The sequence below is a fragment of the Ambystoma mexicanum genome, chromosome 11 (genome assembly GCF_040938575.1).
Source record: "Ambystoma mexicanum isolate Mex_15411 chromosome 11, UKY_AmexF1_1, whole genome shotgun sequence".
Lineage (NCBI taxonomy): Eukaryota > Metazoa > Chordata > Amphibia > Caudata > Ambystomatidae > Ambystoma > Ambystoma mexicanum.
In genome coordinates, this window is record NC_090934.1 from 207,714,627 (window position 1) to 207,735,973 (window position 21,347).

Here is a 21,347-nt window from a genome sequence, read left to right on the forward strand (position 1 = left end):
TCTTCCAAAGGTAGTGATGGAATTTCATTTGGCCCAGAAGGTTGTTCTTCCGGCATTCTATCCTCCTCCGCATCCTGGTAAGGAAGAGGAGAGGCTCCATAGGCTTGATCCTATGAGAGCTTTAAGCTTTTGTTTCACGCATGTCCCGGGTCAGAGTGGACGATCATCTTTATTGGTTACGCTGGAAAGCATTTGGGGCAAGCTGTGACGAAACAGACTTTGTCTCGCTGGATTATTTTGGCCATCTCCGAGTGTTACCGCTTGGCGGGTAAGGACCCACCGGCTGGCTTGCGGGCCCATTCTACCAGGGGTATGGCTGCATCTACTGCCCTGCAGAGGGGTGTTCCTATTCAGAACATCTGTGATGCAGCCACCTGGGCTTCAGTACATACATTTGTACGTCACTATTCCCTCGATTCCATCCGAGGACAGGATCTGGCCTTTGGCAAGGCGGTCCTTTGCTCTGCTATTTCATTGGCTATTCTAAATTTTCCCTCCTCCTTGCTCTGGTACTGCTTTGGGAGTCTGTCATAGATATGGAATACGTCGGAGGACCCAATCCCCTCGAAGAACAAGTTACTTTCTTACCTGGTAACGTTCTTTCAATGGAATGGTCCGACGACATATTCCATATCGCTCCCGCCCTGCCTTCCCCGCTGCAGAATTTCTTTTGCGATTGCAGCTTACGTTCCGCAAGGCTTTGTGTCTGACTGGCAGTTGACTAATGTCACAAGTTCTGGTGGAAAAAACTACAACTGAGGCTACGGGCGTCGTGCGTTCTACTTCTCACATCGGATGACGTCGGAGGAGGTCCTCGACGATGGCGCATCGACACAGGACGCACACGCCGAAAAAAATTTCCGAAGCAGCACAGCTGTGGTGATTACATGTCATAGATATGGAATACGTCGTCGGACCATCCCATCGAAAGAACGTTACCAGGTAAGAAAGTAACTTGTTCTTCTCGCTCTATCAAACACTCCTCTGACATCCATGACCTCCTTGAAGGCCTTGAAATCCTAGCTCTCACGGAGACGTGTTACAAGGCCAGATCCATCACTGCTTTTGACACACTTCCCCTGGAGGGCTACAAGATCCTGCCCAATCCCAGACCCTTGATGGTGGAGTGGCTCTGATCTTCCCCGAGTGGGTTCCTGCCTCCATCAAACCTAATCGTCCTTTGAAAACCTAGTCTGCAGGCTTTCTGTCTCATCTACCATCTTCCTCGCTACTATCTGCAGGCCCCCTGGACTGACCTCCCTCCCCCTCTTCGAATGGACTGACCTGTCCTCTCTTTTTGCCTCCCCCCCAAACTTATCTTACTTGGACTTTAACATTCATCTCGACTCTCCAGATGTGGCTACTGTTCTTTTGTGACATCTCCCTCACTATCCTTCCCTCTGGCCCAACCCACTCTGCCGGACACACTTTGGATGCTCTCATCTCAACAGATATCCCATCCTCTAACCCTCTCACTACCCCTCTCTCCTGGTCCGACCACCCTCTCCTCTCTTTCCGCCTTGATCTCCCCTGTCCCCTGATGATGCCTCCGCCTGCACTGCCAGTCTCCCCAGTCATTTGACTGAAGAAACATGTCAATAGCTGCATTTGCCTCTTCCTGCATCCCCCCCTCTCCTGAATGTTCTAGCTAACCTCCATCTCTCTGACACCATGGACATCCTTGCCCCTTTAATGACAAGCCGCATGAAGCCTGCCTACAAATGCAACTCTTGGTATGACTCACTTGGCAGCCTTGAAAGGCAAGTGCAGAGCGGGAGTGGCAGGAATCTAGCTCATCCTCTGACAAACTGGCCTGCCCCTACTCCAAAGGCAATACCGTCTTGCCACCTCTCCAAGAGCGCTCATGTCCAAGCCCGCATCCCTGGAGCCACCAATAAAACAGCTGAACTTTTTAAAATCTGCAAGGAACTTCCCAATCCTAAAAGTCTCCTCCTCCCTCCCAGGCCCTCTGCTCTGCACTGGCCGCCCACATCTCTTCAAACTCTGGACATCCTGTCCCCTCTCATCTGCCCCCCCCCCCGGATCCCCTTCTCTTGCCTCCTCTGGCCCCCCCTCTAACTCCCCATACTCTCCTACTTCTCTCCCATTGCACCAAATGAGATCTCTACAGTTGTCCGCTCTATGAAAGTATCCTCAAAACAGTAGCTCCCCCTGCTCCCCGGACAACATCACCTCTCTTGCCCCAGCCTTGGCGGACCTCTCCGGCCACTAATTTGCCACTGGCTCCCTCCTGCAACCCCTAAAGCACTCTCTTGTGCACGCTCTTCTAAAAAAGCAATCTGCTGACCCTTCCTTCCTGCCTGGCTAACACCCTATCTCCATCACCCCCTTTTTTTGGGAAAACTCATGGAGAAGCTGATCATCCCCCAACTGACCCCCCCCCCCCCCACACGAAGTGGCTGGCTGCCTCCATGGCCATCAGTGTGGGTTCAGGTCATCCAGAGGCACGGAAACGGCTCTCCTGAACACCTGTGAAAACCTACTCTCATATTTGGACTCACTCCCTCTGTTCTGTTCCTCGATCTACCTTCTGCCTTTGACACAGACAACCACTCCCTCGTAAACAGTCTTCATGATACCCTAGGTATCACGGACAGGTCACTGGAGTGGCTTACCTACTTACTTTCAAAAAAACATCCCAAGTGCAAATGGCTACTTTTCTCTCCTCCACCTCACTCTACTTGTGGCGTTCCGCAGGGTTCTAGCCTATCGCCATGGCTCTTCGTCTACCTGGCACCTCTGGCCTACCTGATCTCCACATTCTCCCCTCATTTCCAGTGTGTAATGCAGAGACACAGCTCTTTCAAGCCGCCATCCTCTACTTCCTCCTCTCCCTCATACTGGACTGCTATTCAGGCATGGTGCTCTGCCAATGATCTTGATCTCTGCCTTAATGCCAGCAAGATAGAGATCCTTTTCTTTTCTGGCTTCTTGTTTCCCCCCACTCACTGGCCAGACTCCTTTGGTTCCCTCCCCCACCCCACGTGTGAGGCAAAAAACCTTGGTATCATCTTTGACGACTCCTTTCTCTCCACATATCACGGACCTTACCAAGAAGCCCAACTTTCAGCTGCACCTCCTCAGGGGGCATTCTACCTTTCCTCACCTTCTGCCAGAAGCTCGTTGTCTCAAGAGCCCTGGTTTTCTCTAGGCTAGACTACTGCAAGTCCTCCTCAATCTGCCTCTTTTCTCAGTTTGCCTATTCAAATAATCTAGAATAGGACTGCAAGACTTATCCTTGGCCTCAAGCCCGAGTCCTACATCTCACCAGCTCTAAAATTCCCCCCCACTGGCTCCTGGTGACCGTAAGGATCTAATTCGAGACCCTTTGCATCATCCACAAGGCTGCCTGGGGCCTGGACCTCTGTACAACCAGCTTTCCCTCCCTAAATACAAACCAGCCTGAGTCCTTCGCTCCTCTGGCTCCAACTCTGCAGGTCAAACGCTTCTCCAAGCAGATTGGGAGGTAGATCCCTCTCCGTGCTGGTTCCTCCCTCTGGAACGGCCTCCCAGCACCCCTCAGACTTGAGCCAGATCTTCTTAAGTTCTGGAAACTTCTCAAGACTTTACTTTTCTCCTCTTCCTTAACTCTCCCCCTCCCTTACGCACTTTCCCTCTGCTGCTGTTTCTGGGTCCTTTCAGAGTCCTACAGTAACCAGACACCCTCTACCAGTCACTCCAGCATCCTTATGGACTGCCAGATACTTTCATGGGCTTATTCACGCGTCTCTTGCATAGAATGAAGTAGGATTTCTAACACCCTTCACATGACCAGCCACACCTGGTTTCGGCACTGCAGCAGTCCACACATGACTGGATGAAGAGCTGAACTGCTCATCTAAGACATGTTAAACGCGTGCAGTTTCTGAGTTCTAATGCTGTGGTAGGGCATACTCCGCATCATCCTTCAGGCGTTGATAAATAGAGTACCATTAAATTGGAACCTGACTGTTAATGTAGTGTTAAGAAACAGGAGGTCCAGGGAATGAAGTGCTGTATAAGAATCCAAATGATTTCTATGTATGGCTGCATATGTCTCACTTTCATAGAAACATTCACTGGCTTTTGTACCTTGGTGCCTGCTATGGACATCCGTATTGCACTGCATGTTTCTACAGACACAACCAATTGAGACCTTGCAGCTAACCATGTGCGGTTCCATGCTGAAGGGATTGGTGCATTTTGGGGCACTCTAATCCTGAGTAGCTTGGTCATCATGGAAAATCTGCAGACCAGAGGAAAAAGAAAAGAATGCAGACCTCACCTGTCTGAAGAACACCATATTGGACTTTCACCCACATACCTACTCCTCCTGGCTCACTGGCTTGTTATGTGGGAAGCAGATAAATCATGCTGCCTTGCATCTGGAAAACTGGTGCTTTGCACAGGTGGATGATGCAGTGCAGGCCTTCTCGTCTTGCGGGTGGACGCTGTCGCTCCCGGATCATAGTAGCTAGTGTCCAAGCTTGTTGCTCAGCCTACAGCTGGTTGGGTTTTGCCCACATCTATCTTGCCAATATCCTCACAAGCTCATGGAATGCATGTGAATAGATTCCCCAAAGTAGGTCACTCACTCCATTCATCTAACCCAATTGTTTAAGTCCTGCTTACTCATGCTCTCACCTTTTGGTGCAGCGTCTGGGTGCTCAGTTATATCGCTGCCATATGTTTTTAATATACAGGATTTTCCTAGAACGCCGTTGCCTTGCAGTCGGGTCAAAGTCTCTCCCTCATGGATGATGGCCGTGGTAGTCTGGCCTGGTATTGGTTGGCCACTCTTATTGCCTGACCAGTGTATAGTTTTTCAACGGGAAATGAGTGCGGCAAGCCGAATGCTCTCTGATTGGTGAGGCCCAGTTCTTTAACCCAGGGTCGGGCGCCACCTGACCAACCTACTGTGGGATGAAGGCTCTGCTTGCGGTCACCTTTCTGCCAGAAGTAGGAGCACTTGGATAGAGAACGGTTGTGGGACCAAGTGAGAAGACATGTGGGACGTCTCCACCTTAGCATGCATCACTGTGAGCCTAATGGGGATGCATGGCAAGGTGGAGGAAGCAGGGCAGCACTTGACTCTAGCATTGCCCAGGAGAGACTAAATATGTTGCTGCTCTTCTCTAATGCAACACACTGATATGATATATAGGAAGGAAAGGTGGGTGAAGCTTTGGCACCCTCAAGAGCACCACAATGACTTGACTTCCGCTTTGACCATGTGTTTGAGGAGCTGTGCACATCATTACTCATTGTGGCCAGTGACCAGGCAGATGGATTACTTGCATAAATTAAAAGGCCCTGCAACCAAGAGTGAAACAGACTAATGGCTGCTGAAACACTTCACCCATGTCTTTTTGGAGATTATGGCAGCAAGTGTAGTTCCCCAGGTGGGTTTTGGGAGAATGGCATGTTTTTGGCCCCACTTAGTGCTTAGCTTCTACTCCTAGGAATAGGCGGGTTTCTTTTAAAGAAATGTTGCAAATATGATCTCATACACCCAAGCATGTTAATGTGAGGAAACCAAAAAACGGATGTTTCCGCTTCAGACTAAAAGTGTGAAGATTAAACTTCATTGCTTAGAAGAACGTTCATTTTGCTGGATGCAGATAGTATCGGATCAATTGCATGAAAAAACTAAGTTGGTGCTGAAGTAGCACTTGTTAAAGGGAGACCTCCTGCACCAATGGTTCGCCTTTTGAAAAAGGTTATGATAAAATCTACGTTAAATGATCCTTCCTGAGCGCATTAGTGGGCAATAGCTGGCAGGCACACGATGCCGCCTCCATCGGATTAAGGTGATGGGTGATATGGGCATCCCTTTTTATAAACAAATTGTCTTTTTTTCGGCCAGTTAATTTCATACAAAGGATGGGCGAACTGGTGCGATTTAGATTCAAACTCAATATTTAATCTGCTCAAAACGAACAATTTGAAGTTGAAATGCAAAAGGATTTTAAACATTTGGACCCAGATGTTGAATGGTCTAAGCAGTACTGGGTGCCTGCAACCTATTTAATTTTTTTCAGTTTCCTCATCTTGTTTTGTGTGATTTTGGTATTTTGGTTTTTCTTTAATAGCAGAGAGAAAATCAATTTTCTGATTCAATGGATTCAACCTAATTGAAACCACATGGTGTGGATGGTGTGCATACATTTCTGGAAATGGCCACACTTTACTGGGGAAACTGTCTCTGGGCGTGCAGCTGAGCGGTGATAGGCTGTAAACACCCCGTGCCCCCAATTTGAGGATGTTCTCTGCTGTCTCCGACCCAGCGTTTAGGGGGCTCACTGCACTCTGCAGCAGAGAGCGTCCTCAATTTGAGGGGTTTGTTACTGGTGCCTACACAGAACGGCGCTCCGGCAAGACATTTTTTTTGCCAGAGCTGCACTCAGTTTTGTTCCGCCCAATTCCTCACCTCATGCAAACTTGTTCAAATTTGCACCACCAGTAAGATGGCTCAAGGCTGTTTTTAATCTGATTACCATCAGACCTGCAGGGCTTTGACTGATTAAAACTGACTTGGGTTTTCGTTTTTAATGATCCAAGCCATGATTTGATTTCTGCACTTTATGCTTATTTCTGTTAATTAGGTGTGGGGAGAATTGAACTGACTCTTCAAGTCCTGGCAGTCCGGTCTCTCAAGGTAGTCTTTGAATACAGTAAACTACATTGCGCTGGGTGTCCTTGGATGGAATTTCGTCTGCACCAGAGGTCGAAGTTGGCGGGAGCGGTCGGGAGCAGTGCTCCTATACTTTTTATTTTTAAGTTTCACTATTTTATTTTAAAAAGAAACCATTCTGGAATGGTTTAGTTCTAAAATAAGTGTAGGGAGAAGTTGAAGCTTGCGCTTCAGTGCGCTGCATTGAGCATTCCCATAATAAGCAGGTGTTTGTTTTGGGTGTTTGTTTTGGGGGTTTGGATCGTGTGTGGGAGGGGGTGCATCAATGGGGTTTGTGGGGAGTGCGGCAGACCAGCAGGGATCATAGTTCCACTACTTTTCGTACACTTCGACCACTGGTCTGCACCCTGGAGCTTTGAAGTTGCATTCATTGTCCAACTCAAACTGATGATTTGCCTAGCTCCCATTCCAAAGTAAGTGCGATCAACTATGCTATATTTCGGGTACTGTGCAGGTTTCTTTTGTTTCGATTTCATTACTAGTAGTGCTTGATCTTTGGTACATCATTGGACCTTGAGCCACCAGAGTTAGTAGGGCGGGCTAACATCTTTATATCCTAGAATCTGTGAAAGATGGGACTTATTTTACATTATAGATTCACGTTAGAGTAAAATGAATCATTCCATGTCCCCTTTAAACGGTCCCACCTCAAAATCCTCGACAATTGAGTGATTTTCTTAAAATCCGAAATGCATTTAAAAGAATTGAGTCCATTTGAGAAAAAAGGGGTCTCAAGCTTTATATACCAAGTAAATAACTACGATGTTATAGACTCATAAAAAATTACTTTAAACGAAATTCTCTCCGCCTACTCGAACCTCGCTATTCTGTTCACCCAAGCATTCATTTCCATGATCAATTGTAGGTATATATTATACCTCCAAAAGATACTGGCCATTCTAAATAGACTCCTATGGTTGGCTCTAAACCACATGGTATATACTTCAATGAAGGCATTGCTGCTTATCTGCGCGTGTGCGTACGTATTGATATAGAACAATTTCACAACTCTTCAAAAATACATTTTTCTCCAGTGTCAAAACATGGTATTGGAGAAATGTTACTTGAACAAATTATCTTTTATAATAAACACATATTCATCCTGGCTCCCCTATGTGTGGTTGTTAATGTATTGGTGATGTGCAGGTCATTTAAATGTAGGCAAGAACACATTAATTACAATTCCTACAGGTTTAGATTGGGAAAATGATGCTGTCTGCCATTGTGCGCTTGTCTGAACACATGTATGTGCAGCTTTAATGTACGTGTTCAACTTTCAATGAACATGCGTGTGCAGAAATAAATGAACATGTGTAGTTTTCAAACTTACCCATTTGCCTTCAGTTCTACATGGTTTTGGACTGGGGGTGTAATGTTCTCAAGTACCAGGAACCATGTTTGAACACCCTTGTCCTTTCACATTACATCTGCTGGATCTACCAAACGCATTTTCCTGATAAGGGACTTCATGGGTTTTAACATTTTGCACAATTTTCTGTGAATGGGATAAATTCGCTGTACTCACTTTTCTTGTGCCAACATTTATAATTTATTGCTGGACTCCTGGCCACAAATTTGCATGATCTCACACTAGGCAATAGTATGTCATGATAACATGACCCTAAAGTCTGCATGCGCAAGGATTCTAATGGTGCTAAATTTCACCAGATTGCTTCCTCATTTACGTTGCAGCAAAATGCTTGGTTTTTAAATTCCGCCACTTAATGCAAAAATGCATTGGGTTTTAATGAAGATAATTTGATGCCCAATTTAAATGGGAGACCCAGGGCACCATATTTAACATTGGACCTGAATCCTTGTCACAACATCCTCCCCTTCGATTCCCAGCCCCTTTGATTCTCAGGATTTTACATGGATGCTACTTCGGGCAATGAGTCATGTTGGGGTTTCTGTACTCATTAAATGTGGCTTATTTTTGGATAAACAGCTTGGGGCCCCTGATCTGGAGTAGCTGCATCAGCAAAGGTCCCATTTCAGTTGGCTGTCTGGATCCAATATACAGCTTTCTCCACTCTCTGAAATGGCTCCTTTCTTCAGCCTGTCCTGAACCCAATCTTCCAGATGGTATCTGCTCCCCCACCATCTCTTCCCAGTTGCATTCAAGATTATTCTTAAATATTTATCTCCCAATATTAGTACTGTGCGGCAGCTATTCTCCAGTATGGGGTTTTACATGGATTCACATGCTGATGAATATTCCATGTCAGGCTGGGAATCCTCAATATTAAAGCAGTTTCGCTTTAAGGCTAAAACTGCTTGTCGCTTCTATAGCCTATTGCTGTCACTTTGGTCTTACTGCCCCAGCCAATGACATTCATCCTTTGCTCCACCCATAGTAGGCATCTTTAGATTAACACACATTTTCGTAATGGCAGTCCTTGTGTTTCGCGCCTCGAAATACAGATACATTTGTGCCTATTTTTGAGAGATCTTGTCTGTCTTCTTCGGTCACATGACTACAGGCAGTTGGGCACCATTGCCGGATGAGATCCATTCATCGTCTGATCTCTGCACCATGGGCAGCCGCAGGCCCAGGCTTGGGCCTTCTTTACACCATGCCGAATGCGAACATTGCAGCCTGAATAACCTCATTGAAGATCAGCACCTCGAGTGAAACTATGGTCTACAGCCCGACCACAATGCTGATGGATGTTCGTATGCTAGGCCTTCTTCTCCAAGACTCGGAAGGACCACCACTGGAGGTTAGCGCCGTGGCTTGAGGAAGGTCTTACTGCCTCAGCCAATGACTTTCATCCTTCTAAACACCAACCCTGGTGGGCGTCTTCAGATTTTTAACGCACGTTAAATGACTGCGCAGTAATGCCTCTTCCAGGGTTCGCATGCCCAAAGAGCATGCTTCATCTGACAGAGGTTGAGATCCTATGAAGGCACTTCCCGGGGGAAGATACCAAAAAGCAAAGTCTTGTGCTCCGACTTCATCAACCATCTTCACAGCTGCAGAGCCCAAGTCTGAGAAACATAGGTCGTCTTCACCTTCAAAGTCAACTGGCAGTTTGCCGTTGCACCCGTCAGTGGCTCAAACGACTGTCGTCATCACAGACCCCGTCAATGACCACATCTGCCAAGTCTGTTGCCCTGTCGATGATTTTATCAATGAAGATTAATCTACCATGGACTACTCCGATCCCATGGATGTGCGTGTCCACTACGGTCACCATCTCAACGAAGATTGCCACACCCAGAGTGGCCTCTCCACCTAGGCCTCCTTCAGCGATTCCAACAATGACCCTGTCGATGGCACCATTAACTGCTACGCAGGCCCTGGTGATGGGCTCCTTTCCTAGAGAATCGAATTTGGTGAGGGATGCCTCCATCTTTTTCTCCCTATGGCCACCAAGGCTGTGCCTCTCTCAACCCTCTCTCCTTTGGTACCTCGCAAGGGGTCATCTCCAGTTGCAGCAAAGCACATATTCAGTCCTTCTGAGGACTTGCAGGAACCCTTTTACTCAGAACAGGAGGCTGGCTCGGGAGAGACTAGTCACATTTTGGTAGTGCCTGGGCAAGGGGCTCAACCATCTCTGCCTCGTAGCCCTTCACTTAAGGGACCAGCAGGTGCACATTCAGCACCAAGGGTCTGGTCTGTAAACATTTTGCTGACACTGCATGCTGGTCTCAGAAATCCAGCAGCGTCTGCCAGTTGCGGCCATGCCTGTTCTGTTGAGGAGTCCTACAAGGCCCTCCAGAGCTTGGCTAACGCCACCACATGCAACATACCTGTTGCACCACCTCATGTCATGCAAGAGGCTGCAAAGACACACTGATACCGACACTGTCTCTACCCACGATACACAGGGCACTGATTAATTAGACTACTAAGTTCCCACGGATGGGGTGCCTCTGGATGTTAATGTATCCTGCAGGCATTCTCTGCCAGACTAGATCGGTTTGTTCCTTTGCCTGGCCACACGGGTGCCAAAGCTGTTCAACCTCATCCCTGAGGGAAAGAAAAAGGAAGGTTTCATTTTCGAGTGGCCGGAGTCCTCTAAGAGCACTATTGTTTCTGTTCCTCTTCTGGATGACATTTGGAAGGATGGCCTGTTGGTCATGTGGTCCCTGGGCACAGCACAGGCAAAAAGGGATCGTTGTAGAAAAAATACTGGGTCCCGGACACAGCCCCAAGGTGCCTCATATTTCAATCATCACTGGACTCTGGTTTTCGGCTGTGGCTAGAAAGCGGTCATCTAACACCTATCACGGGAAGGGTATCATCACGACTACAGCATTGAACATCAAAGCTGCCAACACCTTGGTCATTCTCTTGGTACAACAGAGCGCTTTCATATAAATTTGGGCCCATCTATTTCCTACCACAAGACCAGAAGGCTGAGGCACTGGCTTTTTCATGAAGGAGAGGTAGCCTCTGACCATGCCATTACCGTCACCCTGGATGTTGCTGACTCAGGTTTTCAGCAGATGGGAAATGGAGTGCCAGTAGCTTGAGCACAGATGTGCATACCAAGGTGGTGGACATGCCTTTTCATTTGATGGGGACAATCTGTTTGGGAAGGCAGTTGACGTTCTGCAAGCTGTAAAGACTGACACAGTATGTTCATTGGGCACTCTTCAGTGAAGGAGGCTGTCCTTTCGCTCCTCTAAAGGGAGGGTGTCGAGGTCTTCCAAAAGGGTTTACCTCTCGCCATCGCAAGCCCTCCCGTTCTATCACCCAGAAGGCATATATGGGACGTTCCCAGGCCGACTGAAGTCACGACCAGCGTGTGCATGCTCCAGCGGCCAAAACGCAGAGGCCGGTTATCGCAATTTGTTGACCAGCGGTGCAACATCTCCACGGAGAAATGGACGCTCGATATCCTTCAACAGGGCCACTCTCTGGAATTCCAGGACAAATTCCTTCACATTCCTGTCCCCCAGACAAGAACAGCATGTAGCGCAGTTGCTAAAGGAGGTTCAGGGCATGCTAAATGGGGCAATAGAGCCGGTCCCTCAGTGCCTTTGGGATTTTGGAGTGTACACCTTTCTAGTGCGAAAGAAGTCAGAAGGGTGGAGACCCATGCTGGACTTGCGATGACTCTCAAAATTCCTCAAATCCCAAAAATTTAGGATGGTCCCGTTGCACATGCTCAACCCAACTGGAGGAAGGAGATTTCCTAGCAACCCTCCACTTGGAGGATGCTTACTTCCACATCCATCGCAACCACTGGAAGTTCCGGTTTTGTCGTTCAGGGAAGGCATTACCACTTCAAAGCCCTGCCATTCGACCTGAAATCGTCCTGCGGGTGTTCACCAAGTGCTTGACTTAGGTGTCGGCCCAACTGCATCACAAGGGAATCGACATCTACTCTTACCTAGCCAATTGACTAATCCGAGCCCGCTCACACGCTAGCAAATCATCACTCTGCGGAAACCATCCAGACCCTAACTTCTCTGGGATTCTCCATACATATATCAGAAATCTCAACATACTATTCCTGGCTTTCCGCCTCAACACACTGATGTGATTATAACTAATTCCATTGCAGAGAATGCTTTTTTACTGAATCCTCCCAAAGCCCCTTGTTTTTTCTATAGGCCTAATCCCACCTGTTTTACGCTCAAATGATGTTTCTTGTCCCATTTCACCTGGCAGGCAGAACACCATTGCAGACTCTCTCTCAGCAGGGAGCTGCGTTCCTGCCACAAAGGGGAGCTCTTGCAAGTGTGTCAACGAGTGGGGTCTCCCCAAGTAGTCTCGGGATGCCTCTTCCTGTACCCATTCCCGCAGATTCCTCTCTTGCTATGAGTGATTAACACATTAAGACATTGCCACTGCAAGATGATCCTCATTGAACCGGTGTGTCTCAGGGAGATCCTTCTCTGTCGGTCATTGGTTCTGTCCATCAAACTTCCTCCACTTACAGATCGCTCTCCAGAGAAGGAGGGTCAATCCTGCATCACGACCCAGTGTCTGATCCTCATGGCCTGGCTACTGTGGCCCAAGAAATTGGATACCACTCGCTACCTTTGTAATGCAGGAACATTCTCGCCAAAGCACCCTTTACAAGCACAAGCAGTTTACAGTATGCCAGCTATGAAAATGTCTGCTGCGCATGACTGCTCCGCAGCTGCTTCCGTAACTCCTCTCGATTGTAAAGTCTGGCCTTGCCCGTGCATTTATAAAGGTCCACATGGCCCTCCATATCTAGGTAAACTCGGACTCCAGGCAAGCGCATACTGTGGTCGCACATGGTTCGGAATGCAAAATGTGGAATGTCAATGGTGCATTATATAGTTCGAGTGACCGTTTCCCATTCACCTGATTTTTTTTTTTTTTTTTTCCTATTCCACCCCAGGTGAATTTTAGGTTGGGGAAATACCTATTTTGTATATATAATTTGCAATTAATCTTATTTTCCTGAAAGCTTCCCTTGCTGACTTTGGCCAACAGTGGTCACTGTTGATGCATCCCATGCGCCTTCCCCTTTGTAATAGTAGCATGTGTCGTCAAGTTTCTTAGGGTTTTGCACGACAGCTGATGAGTGGAAAACCCTATCTAAATGGAATTTCAGGAGACTACACAAATGTATGTGAAGGTCCTCTTGTTATATATTAGCCAGCCATCTGGCAATGGTTTAAATGCCGAACTAGTTTGAACACAATCATGGCCTTACTGTGACCTCATTTCTTGGGATGTAGTTGGGGCTAAAGGAGGAGGTGAATTCTAGGTCTGTTCATGTTAACACCATGGTATATGTTCGGGCAGGTCTCCCTTCAAGTTTAATGAGTGTTATTCAAAGTGGAGTGAAGTGCATAGAAAAATGCAATGTGTCTTCGAATAATGCCTCATTGCCTCAACACAATTGTATTTTGCACTAGGTTTCGTTTTAACTGAAATACTATCATTGAAAACAAGCGATAAATTATTGTAATGTATAAGCCGCTTTTTCTTCTATACTGGGGATCCAGAAACTTGACACATTGATAATCTCAGACCTTTTAAAATTATATTCATTCCAATAGACCTTGGGCTTGCTGAATTTTTTGGATGAACATTTCTTTTTCATGAGACGCAGTTCCAACTTCCCCATGCATTTGTCTGATCAAGCAAGAGTTGAAGAAATGTACGAATTACATTTGTGTCTTTAAAGCCTGAAATCAGATATTTTTGCACTATTACATATAGAAAGTTCCCGTTTAATCCGTTCTCAGCATGTCCCTAGCATTACCAAGCCAATCTCTACATTCAATTAAAAGGCCTTGGAAATGGTCAGTTTGTAGGATTTTCTTTTACTTTGTTAATGTTAATGTTAATTGTTAATGTAATCCGGTGCACGCGCACTTATTTGCATTTTTGCATTTTACAGAGGCACTTTCTTTTTCATGGCAGCCTACAGGAAGCATACTTTATTGTGTATTGCGCTTGCTCTTTCAGAAAGACTTTGCTGTTGTCTATTCACTTATATCTGCTCTGCTTCCTCTCCCACAAACCACACTGACTCTGCGTTTGCTTCAAGGAATGGCTGCATAAGATGGGAAATATTCAAATGGGACTGAATACGAGAGGAGGGTATCTCTCTATTGGAGAATTTGGGGCAGAATTGACAGAAATGTAAACCTGTTAATGTAGCCACCTCCCACATAGCTGCTGCTGCCACAGCTCCTCTTTCTGGATTGTCTGCCGTTCTCTTTACTGATATTTCCACAATGCCTGCATCAGATGAGGCTCAGAGTGCAGTTGGTTGTATACACTTAAGTTATACTGATGGTAGCTGTCTCACGCTCCATATCATTTTCTTGACCTCAGTTTAAGCTTTGTTGCAACTGTGCTGTCAAGTTCATAGACCTGACTGCACAGATGTTTTTCTTACTGATTGCTTTCCTGGGTTTTGGGGTCTGGATGTCTCACCCATCATACTTATGATTTTAGAAATTGAATTTCCTCCTTCAATGTATTCACTTGAAAGGTTTGTCTTTGCAGTAGAGAAGTTCTGCAGATGTATTTGCTTGGTGTGATGTACTCCCCATGTACCAATCCTTCTAATGGACTTTTCTGTGCTTCCTATTGTATGGCTGGCCACTTCCCTACATCACTTCTGCCTGTCTCTTCTGGATGTCACTCTAATAAGTATGACCTTCTATTGGCTGGTCAACATTTGCTCATAATGACTGCTCAGTTCTGTATGCTTATCCTTAAAACGGGCTTCTTCTGTGTCACCATTGACTGTCTTTGTATTTTGCTATTTGTAGCCAGTAACGCCTGTGTTGCTTGTAACTGGCAGTGTTGAATAGGTGACTTTCCTGCCCTCTGCTGATGTGTCATTTTTCCCCCCTATGCAGACGAAATCTGATATCACATGGGTGGAGAAAGACTTCGCCAACCTCCCAGCCAAGGTAGGAATTTGATTCTTTTTTTGGGAACTTCTATTGGATGTGATAGGAATGGCTGTCTTGGGAATACAATGGCTTGTGATGAACGACAATATCTGAATAGTCTGCAACAGAGATTTTGACTTCCACCAATCTCCAAGTTATAGCCTGCCCCATTCAAATGTAATTTTGGTGCTGCTAGAAACTCATGGGCAACCTAGTGCCACCATCGGACATGTTGGTGTGTATTGGTGGGTGTTGAGGTAAGATGTTGCGTGTGCATTGGTTGGTATCTGTTTTAGTGGGACTGTAAATCTTCTATCCGATGGAGTGTAATGGGCTTAGTTCTTCTATAGACCACTTATGCGGTTGGGAATCTCCATTGGTACTTTGAGGGATTTTGGGTCGGCATAGCTCTGCTGTGGGGCTACTATCTTTTGCCATAAGTTGTAGCAGACTATCGTAGAGCTGTGAGATTCTTGGGGGGGTGGGGGGGCGCGCATAGTGTTGCTGAGTATGCTCCTTTTTGCAGTGGTGTAATATGAAAGTAGTAGCGGACTGTGTGGCAGTGATGTTGCATCCTTGCTGGTCTCGGCCATAGTCACTGTGTGAGGGCAAGACTGGCAGAGATTGGCACACGTCCTATGGGTGCAACTGTGGCTTTCCACACGTTCCCTAATGGTTAGTAATCAGAGGTTGAGGATCTTAAGGACCAGGTAAAAGTTTTACTTTATAGTCACCAGGGACTTTCCAGGATGCTTTGACAATGCCTGGAGTTTAAGATTGCCCCTTTTATAAACATGGTGGCCCCGCCACCTTAACTGAGCACATCTTGGTTATCCTTGCTCCCAGTTTTGGACTAAATGCAGATGCCCATGAAGTGATATCGCACTACCCTAGTTTGGGCACTACAGTATTTTAGTTTGCTCAGTCTAGTGCAAGGACTATCTCAATTTTGATTAGTCTTGTGGAGGCACAGCAAGGTGCTCAGGTGGGGTGGGGGGGGGGGTGCTGCCCCATGCCATTATGAGCCTCGAAGAGAAGGCCGCTCAACCATAAGAGTCAGTACTTTGAAGAGGATGGTCTTCAGACTTTTCCCGAAACGGTAGATACTTTCCTCCCCCTAAGCTAGAGCTAAGGCATTCCAGAGATGGGCCCCAGTGGCTCCGAGATAGCGGACATCTAATGTGTTTTCATTTTAGGCTGAAAGACAATGAGCAATCTGGAGAAGGCTGGTTTTAAGGTCTCTGAAGGCCAGTTCTTGGGAACCTTACACAGGAGGTAAGTAGGCCCAGTAAAACTATCATCCTTGTTAGTATCGGGAGACGGTGGAGAGATTTTAAGGCCCAGGGTAAAGTGGGCAGATCGAAGGCCCCGGTTGAGATGCTCTCCCTTGTTCTGTATTACCTGGAGCATGCAAAGTATGTATTTTTGGAGGCCCAGTATAGGGTTTACAGTAGTTGGTCTTCAAGAGGACCAGAGCCCCGCTCACCTCACCGTATAAAAGTAAACTGATAAAAGGCAGAACACCTTTCAGGAAGGGTAGCTGGAAATGAGATTTCTTGGCTCGAGAATCCGAAGAGTGAAGTAGAAGGCGATATGTAAAAGAATGCCCACATTCCTTGCAGTCGGAACTCGGGTAGGAGGGTCCTAAGAAGCAGGCCAGAAGAAGGCAGCAAGGATGGTGGCATGGCAGTCCAGGTGAACAATTTCAGTGTTTGAGGCATTGAGATACAGGAGAGCCAGGACACAATGAGGGTTGGAGCAGAAGAGTTGCCTTCCAACCTCAAAGTAATTTGAATTTGTATCAGTGTTGGACTAGGAAGGATCAAGAGCAGGAAGGATCAGGCCAGCTAAAGGTGAGAGTTGCATATTGAAGAACCTAGGGGAACCTCAGGGTTGAATATAGTTGGCTAAGAAAGAAGGGGACCCTTAAAGATCTGAACCACTCTGTCTGCTATCTGAGGGCAGAGTCTTAAATGCTTTTCCAGGCACTTAAGCTAAACTAGCATGGTTTACACTGCCAGAAGCAGAGCAAGGATAAGCATGACATGACGTTATTGTCGAGCGAAGGAGTTCTCTCAGAGGAGGGACAGACTCCGTAACTCTTATGGGCCAGAACCCAGATTGCTTGTCTTACAATAGGCAATTGTCCCATGTTGGCAATAATTGGGAGATGGACATTTTCTCTTGGATTGGGCCGATAAATAGTTTGATGGCGGTAGCTCGGCATGGGTCAAAAGACAGCTTCTTATGAAAATGTGTGTGGGTTGTCTTTAGTTCTTGGTGGGCCTCCCATTAGTTGGCGTTATTACCCAGGGCAGCTAGTGCAAGGGCCTAGGTGGCACTATCATTAATGGTTGTAGCTGTGCAGGGGACAATCTATTTAGATACCTTCATTTTCCCGACCGAGTTAATGTCAGTTGTTGAGACCAGATCGAAGGAGGCACATTTTGAGGTGGGATGGGGGGAGACCAGTGATGTTGGACGTGAAAAGAAAGACTTTAGCCTACGATGCAATGGAATGTTGGATCAGCTGATGCTTATTGAGGAAGATGGAAGATTATCTGGAAAGGGTTGAGATGTAGGAGCAGAGAATTTGTCCCCTTACAGATTCTGAAGTTTTTCTGACTTCTTAGTCGCACAGTTCATTTGACTAGGCAGGAAGGCCTTTTTCATGCAGGCAAAGCCTTTCAGGTGGTAAAGCCAAGCCAACTTGCCAGCGCTAGCTTTGGCTTTGTGTCAGTGGCTCATTGCCTTCATTTCATCCAGACTAGATCAGTCAAGACAGCATCACTTTTCTATGGGCATTTTCTCCCCCCCCCCCCCTACACCCCCCTGGACTATGAGAGCCAGGATATCAAATGTGTTGGACAGGGCCTTGAGGAGGCTGGCCGGTCATGCATCTTGCGTGAAGGATGAGGTGACTGTTGCACACATCAGAGCTAGGCATGATTGAAGATGTGGATACACTTGGTTGGCCCGAGATTGAGGAACTCTGCCTCAGTAGGGGCGACACCCTAGTTGTTGGTGAAAGCTGAGCTTTGAGTCCAATGTGATTTACCCCCCCCCCCCCCCCCCCGCACCCCCAGATTTGCCAATTTGGTTTGCAACCTCATAAATTGGCCCAACAGCTCGAGCTTCCCAAGTGTTCAGTTCCACATTTACAGTAATGGTTTTCCCTGCACTGTTTCTCATATCGAGCGATGTATAGTGGAAGGTCACGTTGCAATTTCGTCATTGCCAGTGTTGGGCTATATCTTGAATATTAACATTGTCAGCGTAAAGTACATTTCAAATCGGTCTGTAGAGGTGTTGATTAGGTCTGCATTGGGGCTGATGTAGGAATTAAATGGCCCCGGGTACTAAAATGTAGCTTGTAGCACAAACTTGATGGGCGTGATCTTGGAGGTAAAGCGATGTCAGGCATGCATGCATTGTTGGAGGAGTTGAGAACTATGGACAGGGCCTCTCAAAGAAGATGAGGCATATGCAATCGTAGTGAATTAATTTTGTTTAATCCTGAACTACGCCTCCTGCTTCTCAATGAGAACATGGTCCTGGTGAAAATTGAAAGCATGATCGCCTCTGCTATAAAACTGAAAAAGGCATAGCCAATAATACACTTCATAATGGTTTCCTCATAAGCAGTATGAATCAGTTATAAAGGTGCATGGATATTAAGACAGTTCAGAGAGTCATCAATTCATTAGAAAAATGCATCAGTTTTATTAAACAATATATAAAATGCACTTAATGTAAAACATCGATAAGTACATATCATTCATATAAAAGAACTGTGACCAGATTCATCCTATATTGGAGCTCTTAACCATACAGTTTGATCATTGAAAGATCAGAGACCATCTCTAATTCCTACACTGGTTGTTATCAATACAACCTTCTATATTTTAACCCTTGTAAATCATTTTCTCAGGGTATGTCTCAACATGTTTCTGTTCAGTCTTTCAATGGGGAACATTCTTTGGGAGAAAACGGTCACTGTTCTATTCAAGGGTTCAATTATTTCTTCCCTTCTTTGTCTATAGTAGCACTGATTCTTTGAACTGTTAATATAAAAAAAAATGGCAATATTAGCTATAATTGCTAAATTACTATTCCAGTCGGTTTAACTTGCATCTCAGGTAATATTTACCTGTTGAGGTTGGTGGGAGCGGTCTTGATGGGTTCCAACATTTTTCAGAATCTTCTAACATAACTTGTAAATAGTTACATCCTCCAGTTGTATCTATATAGACACAATTGAATCTGTTTTAACTGCTATAGTAGCAGTGTCTCTTATCATACATCCTTTCATATACTCAAATTGTTTAATATGCAAAAATAGTGTACATATAACAATTACCCACCTGTATTGGGTGGGATTTAGAAATCACCTGATCTTGGTAGTGGTTTATTCTCTAGGTACCATATGCTTCTTATTATTGTCTTTCCATTGGGCCTTTGTATTCAATGGAGGGTAGAATTACAGCTCTTACGCTTTCTGGAAAAAGTTTAGATACATATTAATGAATATCCTGTTTGTTATTATGGATGAATTTAGTTGCACTCAATGCTCTGTCGAACACGAATTTCGTTATTACCAGTGGGGTAGTACAGCGCTTTGCCTTTGTCTCCATATTTGTAATTGTAATTACGATGCTATGCACCTGGCATCCGAAAAAACACTACAAAATGCAGTCTGGAGAGCGAATAAGTGCATTTTGGGTTAATTGCTTAGCTTGAGGCGATGTTGTATTCCAAATTGCCATTGTCCCATACTTTAAAATAAATTGCTATATTTAAGACGATTTAGCGTATCAAATAGCTGTTATATCCATATGCTGCTATTGCCATGGCGACCCTAGTCGCCGGAGTGTAACTGTTTTTGAGTTAGCTATGCAAGAGCCATTACGCTAGAACTTGCTTCCGTGTTGGTCAGATTTGCGATGTTCCTAGTGCACGCAGGTCTGTTTACCACACTCTCTGCTCTACAGAGTCTCCGCGTGTCTACCGTTATAAAAGTGCACACGGTGGTCTACACTTTCATCCTCCTATAGAAGCTCTATTTTGTTCAGTAGTGAACGGAGTTAACAGACCTAGTATGTAACCGAACCACCAAATGGTCCCCTCAACACAGGTCCGAGCCCTTCAAACCCCTTCCCTTTAGAGCCCCTCTCCATCCCCTCCTCCTTTGTTTAACATCCTTTAACCTCTTCTCATCAATCTCCACTGGTACCAGGTGGATGGCTTTGTCATTTCACACCAGTCAAATCCCCCACCGCCTGTCCCCCCCCACCCCCCCACCACAAACTCCATGTCCTCAATGAAAAAAGATACATCTTCTGTCATCCTTTGTCTGCTGCTGGGGACGTGTTCAACTTTGTACATTTCTGAGATCCTGCATTTCGTCTTTTAGGTCCCTTAATGCTCCATCGGTTCTCCCTGGCCTCCTGCTTCTTAACACCCTATGGGCCTCCAATGTCACCTAGTAACTCCCTTGTGGCCCTCCATATCTCCTCCTTGGACGCTTTTGTATTTAGTTCCATCAACTTTGAAAGACATGGAGAATGGGAAACATCATCTAGATCTGATACCCTTCTCATTCGTCCACTTCGTTGGGGGTGAGCACAGGCTTCTCCTTGTGAGCGTTGGAGAGGACAGGTCCTGGAAAATAGTAACTCTGGAATTATCGTACATCAGTGGGCCTTTCTTTTTCACCTTCTCCGGGTACTTTTGCTTGTCCGGGTAGATATGAAAACTGGCCAGGACCGATCTGGTACCACCTGTTGGACCTACCGCCTTGTGGATCCGTTAGATTTTGGCCGCATCAATGATGTCATCCTCTAAAATGAGTTTGGTGACTATGTGGAAGATTCTCCCCAAATCACTTTGTCTCCCCCTCCTTGTCTGGGATCCCGAAGATCCTCAGGTTGTTCCACCTCAGTTTTCGATGTCATCCATTTTCAGCATGATCTCCCCCTCTCTTTACATTTCCGACATTCTGTCCATTTGAATCTCCATGGCATCCCGATAAGATTGGTTGTGCTCCACTTCAAGTCTGTCTTCCATCTTGGCGAACCTCTGGGTTATCTTGTTGACCCCTCCCCTGATGTCAGCCTGCATGCTCTGGATTTCCTCCATCAGTGCTGAAACATCTTTTTAGTATCTATTCCTCGCCCCGGGTCGCCATGACGGAGGTGCGCAGTGTCCCTCCCTTCGAGTGAAACCAAAGCCAGCTAGTTTAGATCTCATGTCCATATGATTTCCCTCCACCGGGCATATTGTCCCTTGTATGTGGGGGCCCCAA

The 21,347-nt window shown here is 46.2% G+C and overlaps 1 protein-coding gene across 3 annotated transcripts in view; it reads left to right on the forward strand.

Moving 5' to 3' along the window:
* The window catches only part of RPS6KA1 (ribosomal protein S6 kinase A1), a 918,695-nt gene that overhangs the window by 354,532 nt on the left and 542,816 nt on the right, over positions 1-21,347 (forward strand). For all 3 annotated transcript variants that reach the window (XM_069622861.1, XM_069622863.1, XM_069622864.1), the window contains one exon: positions 15,008-15,061. In XM_069622861.1, the coding sequence (XP_069478962.1) occupies positions 15,008-15,061 (54 nt within the window). The remainder of the gene's footprint in view (positions 1-15,007; positions 15,062-21,347) is intronic.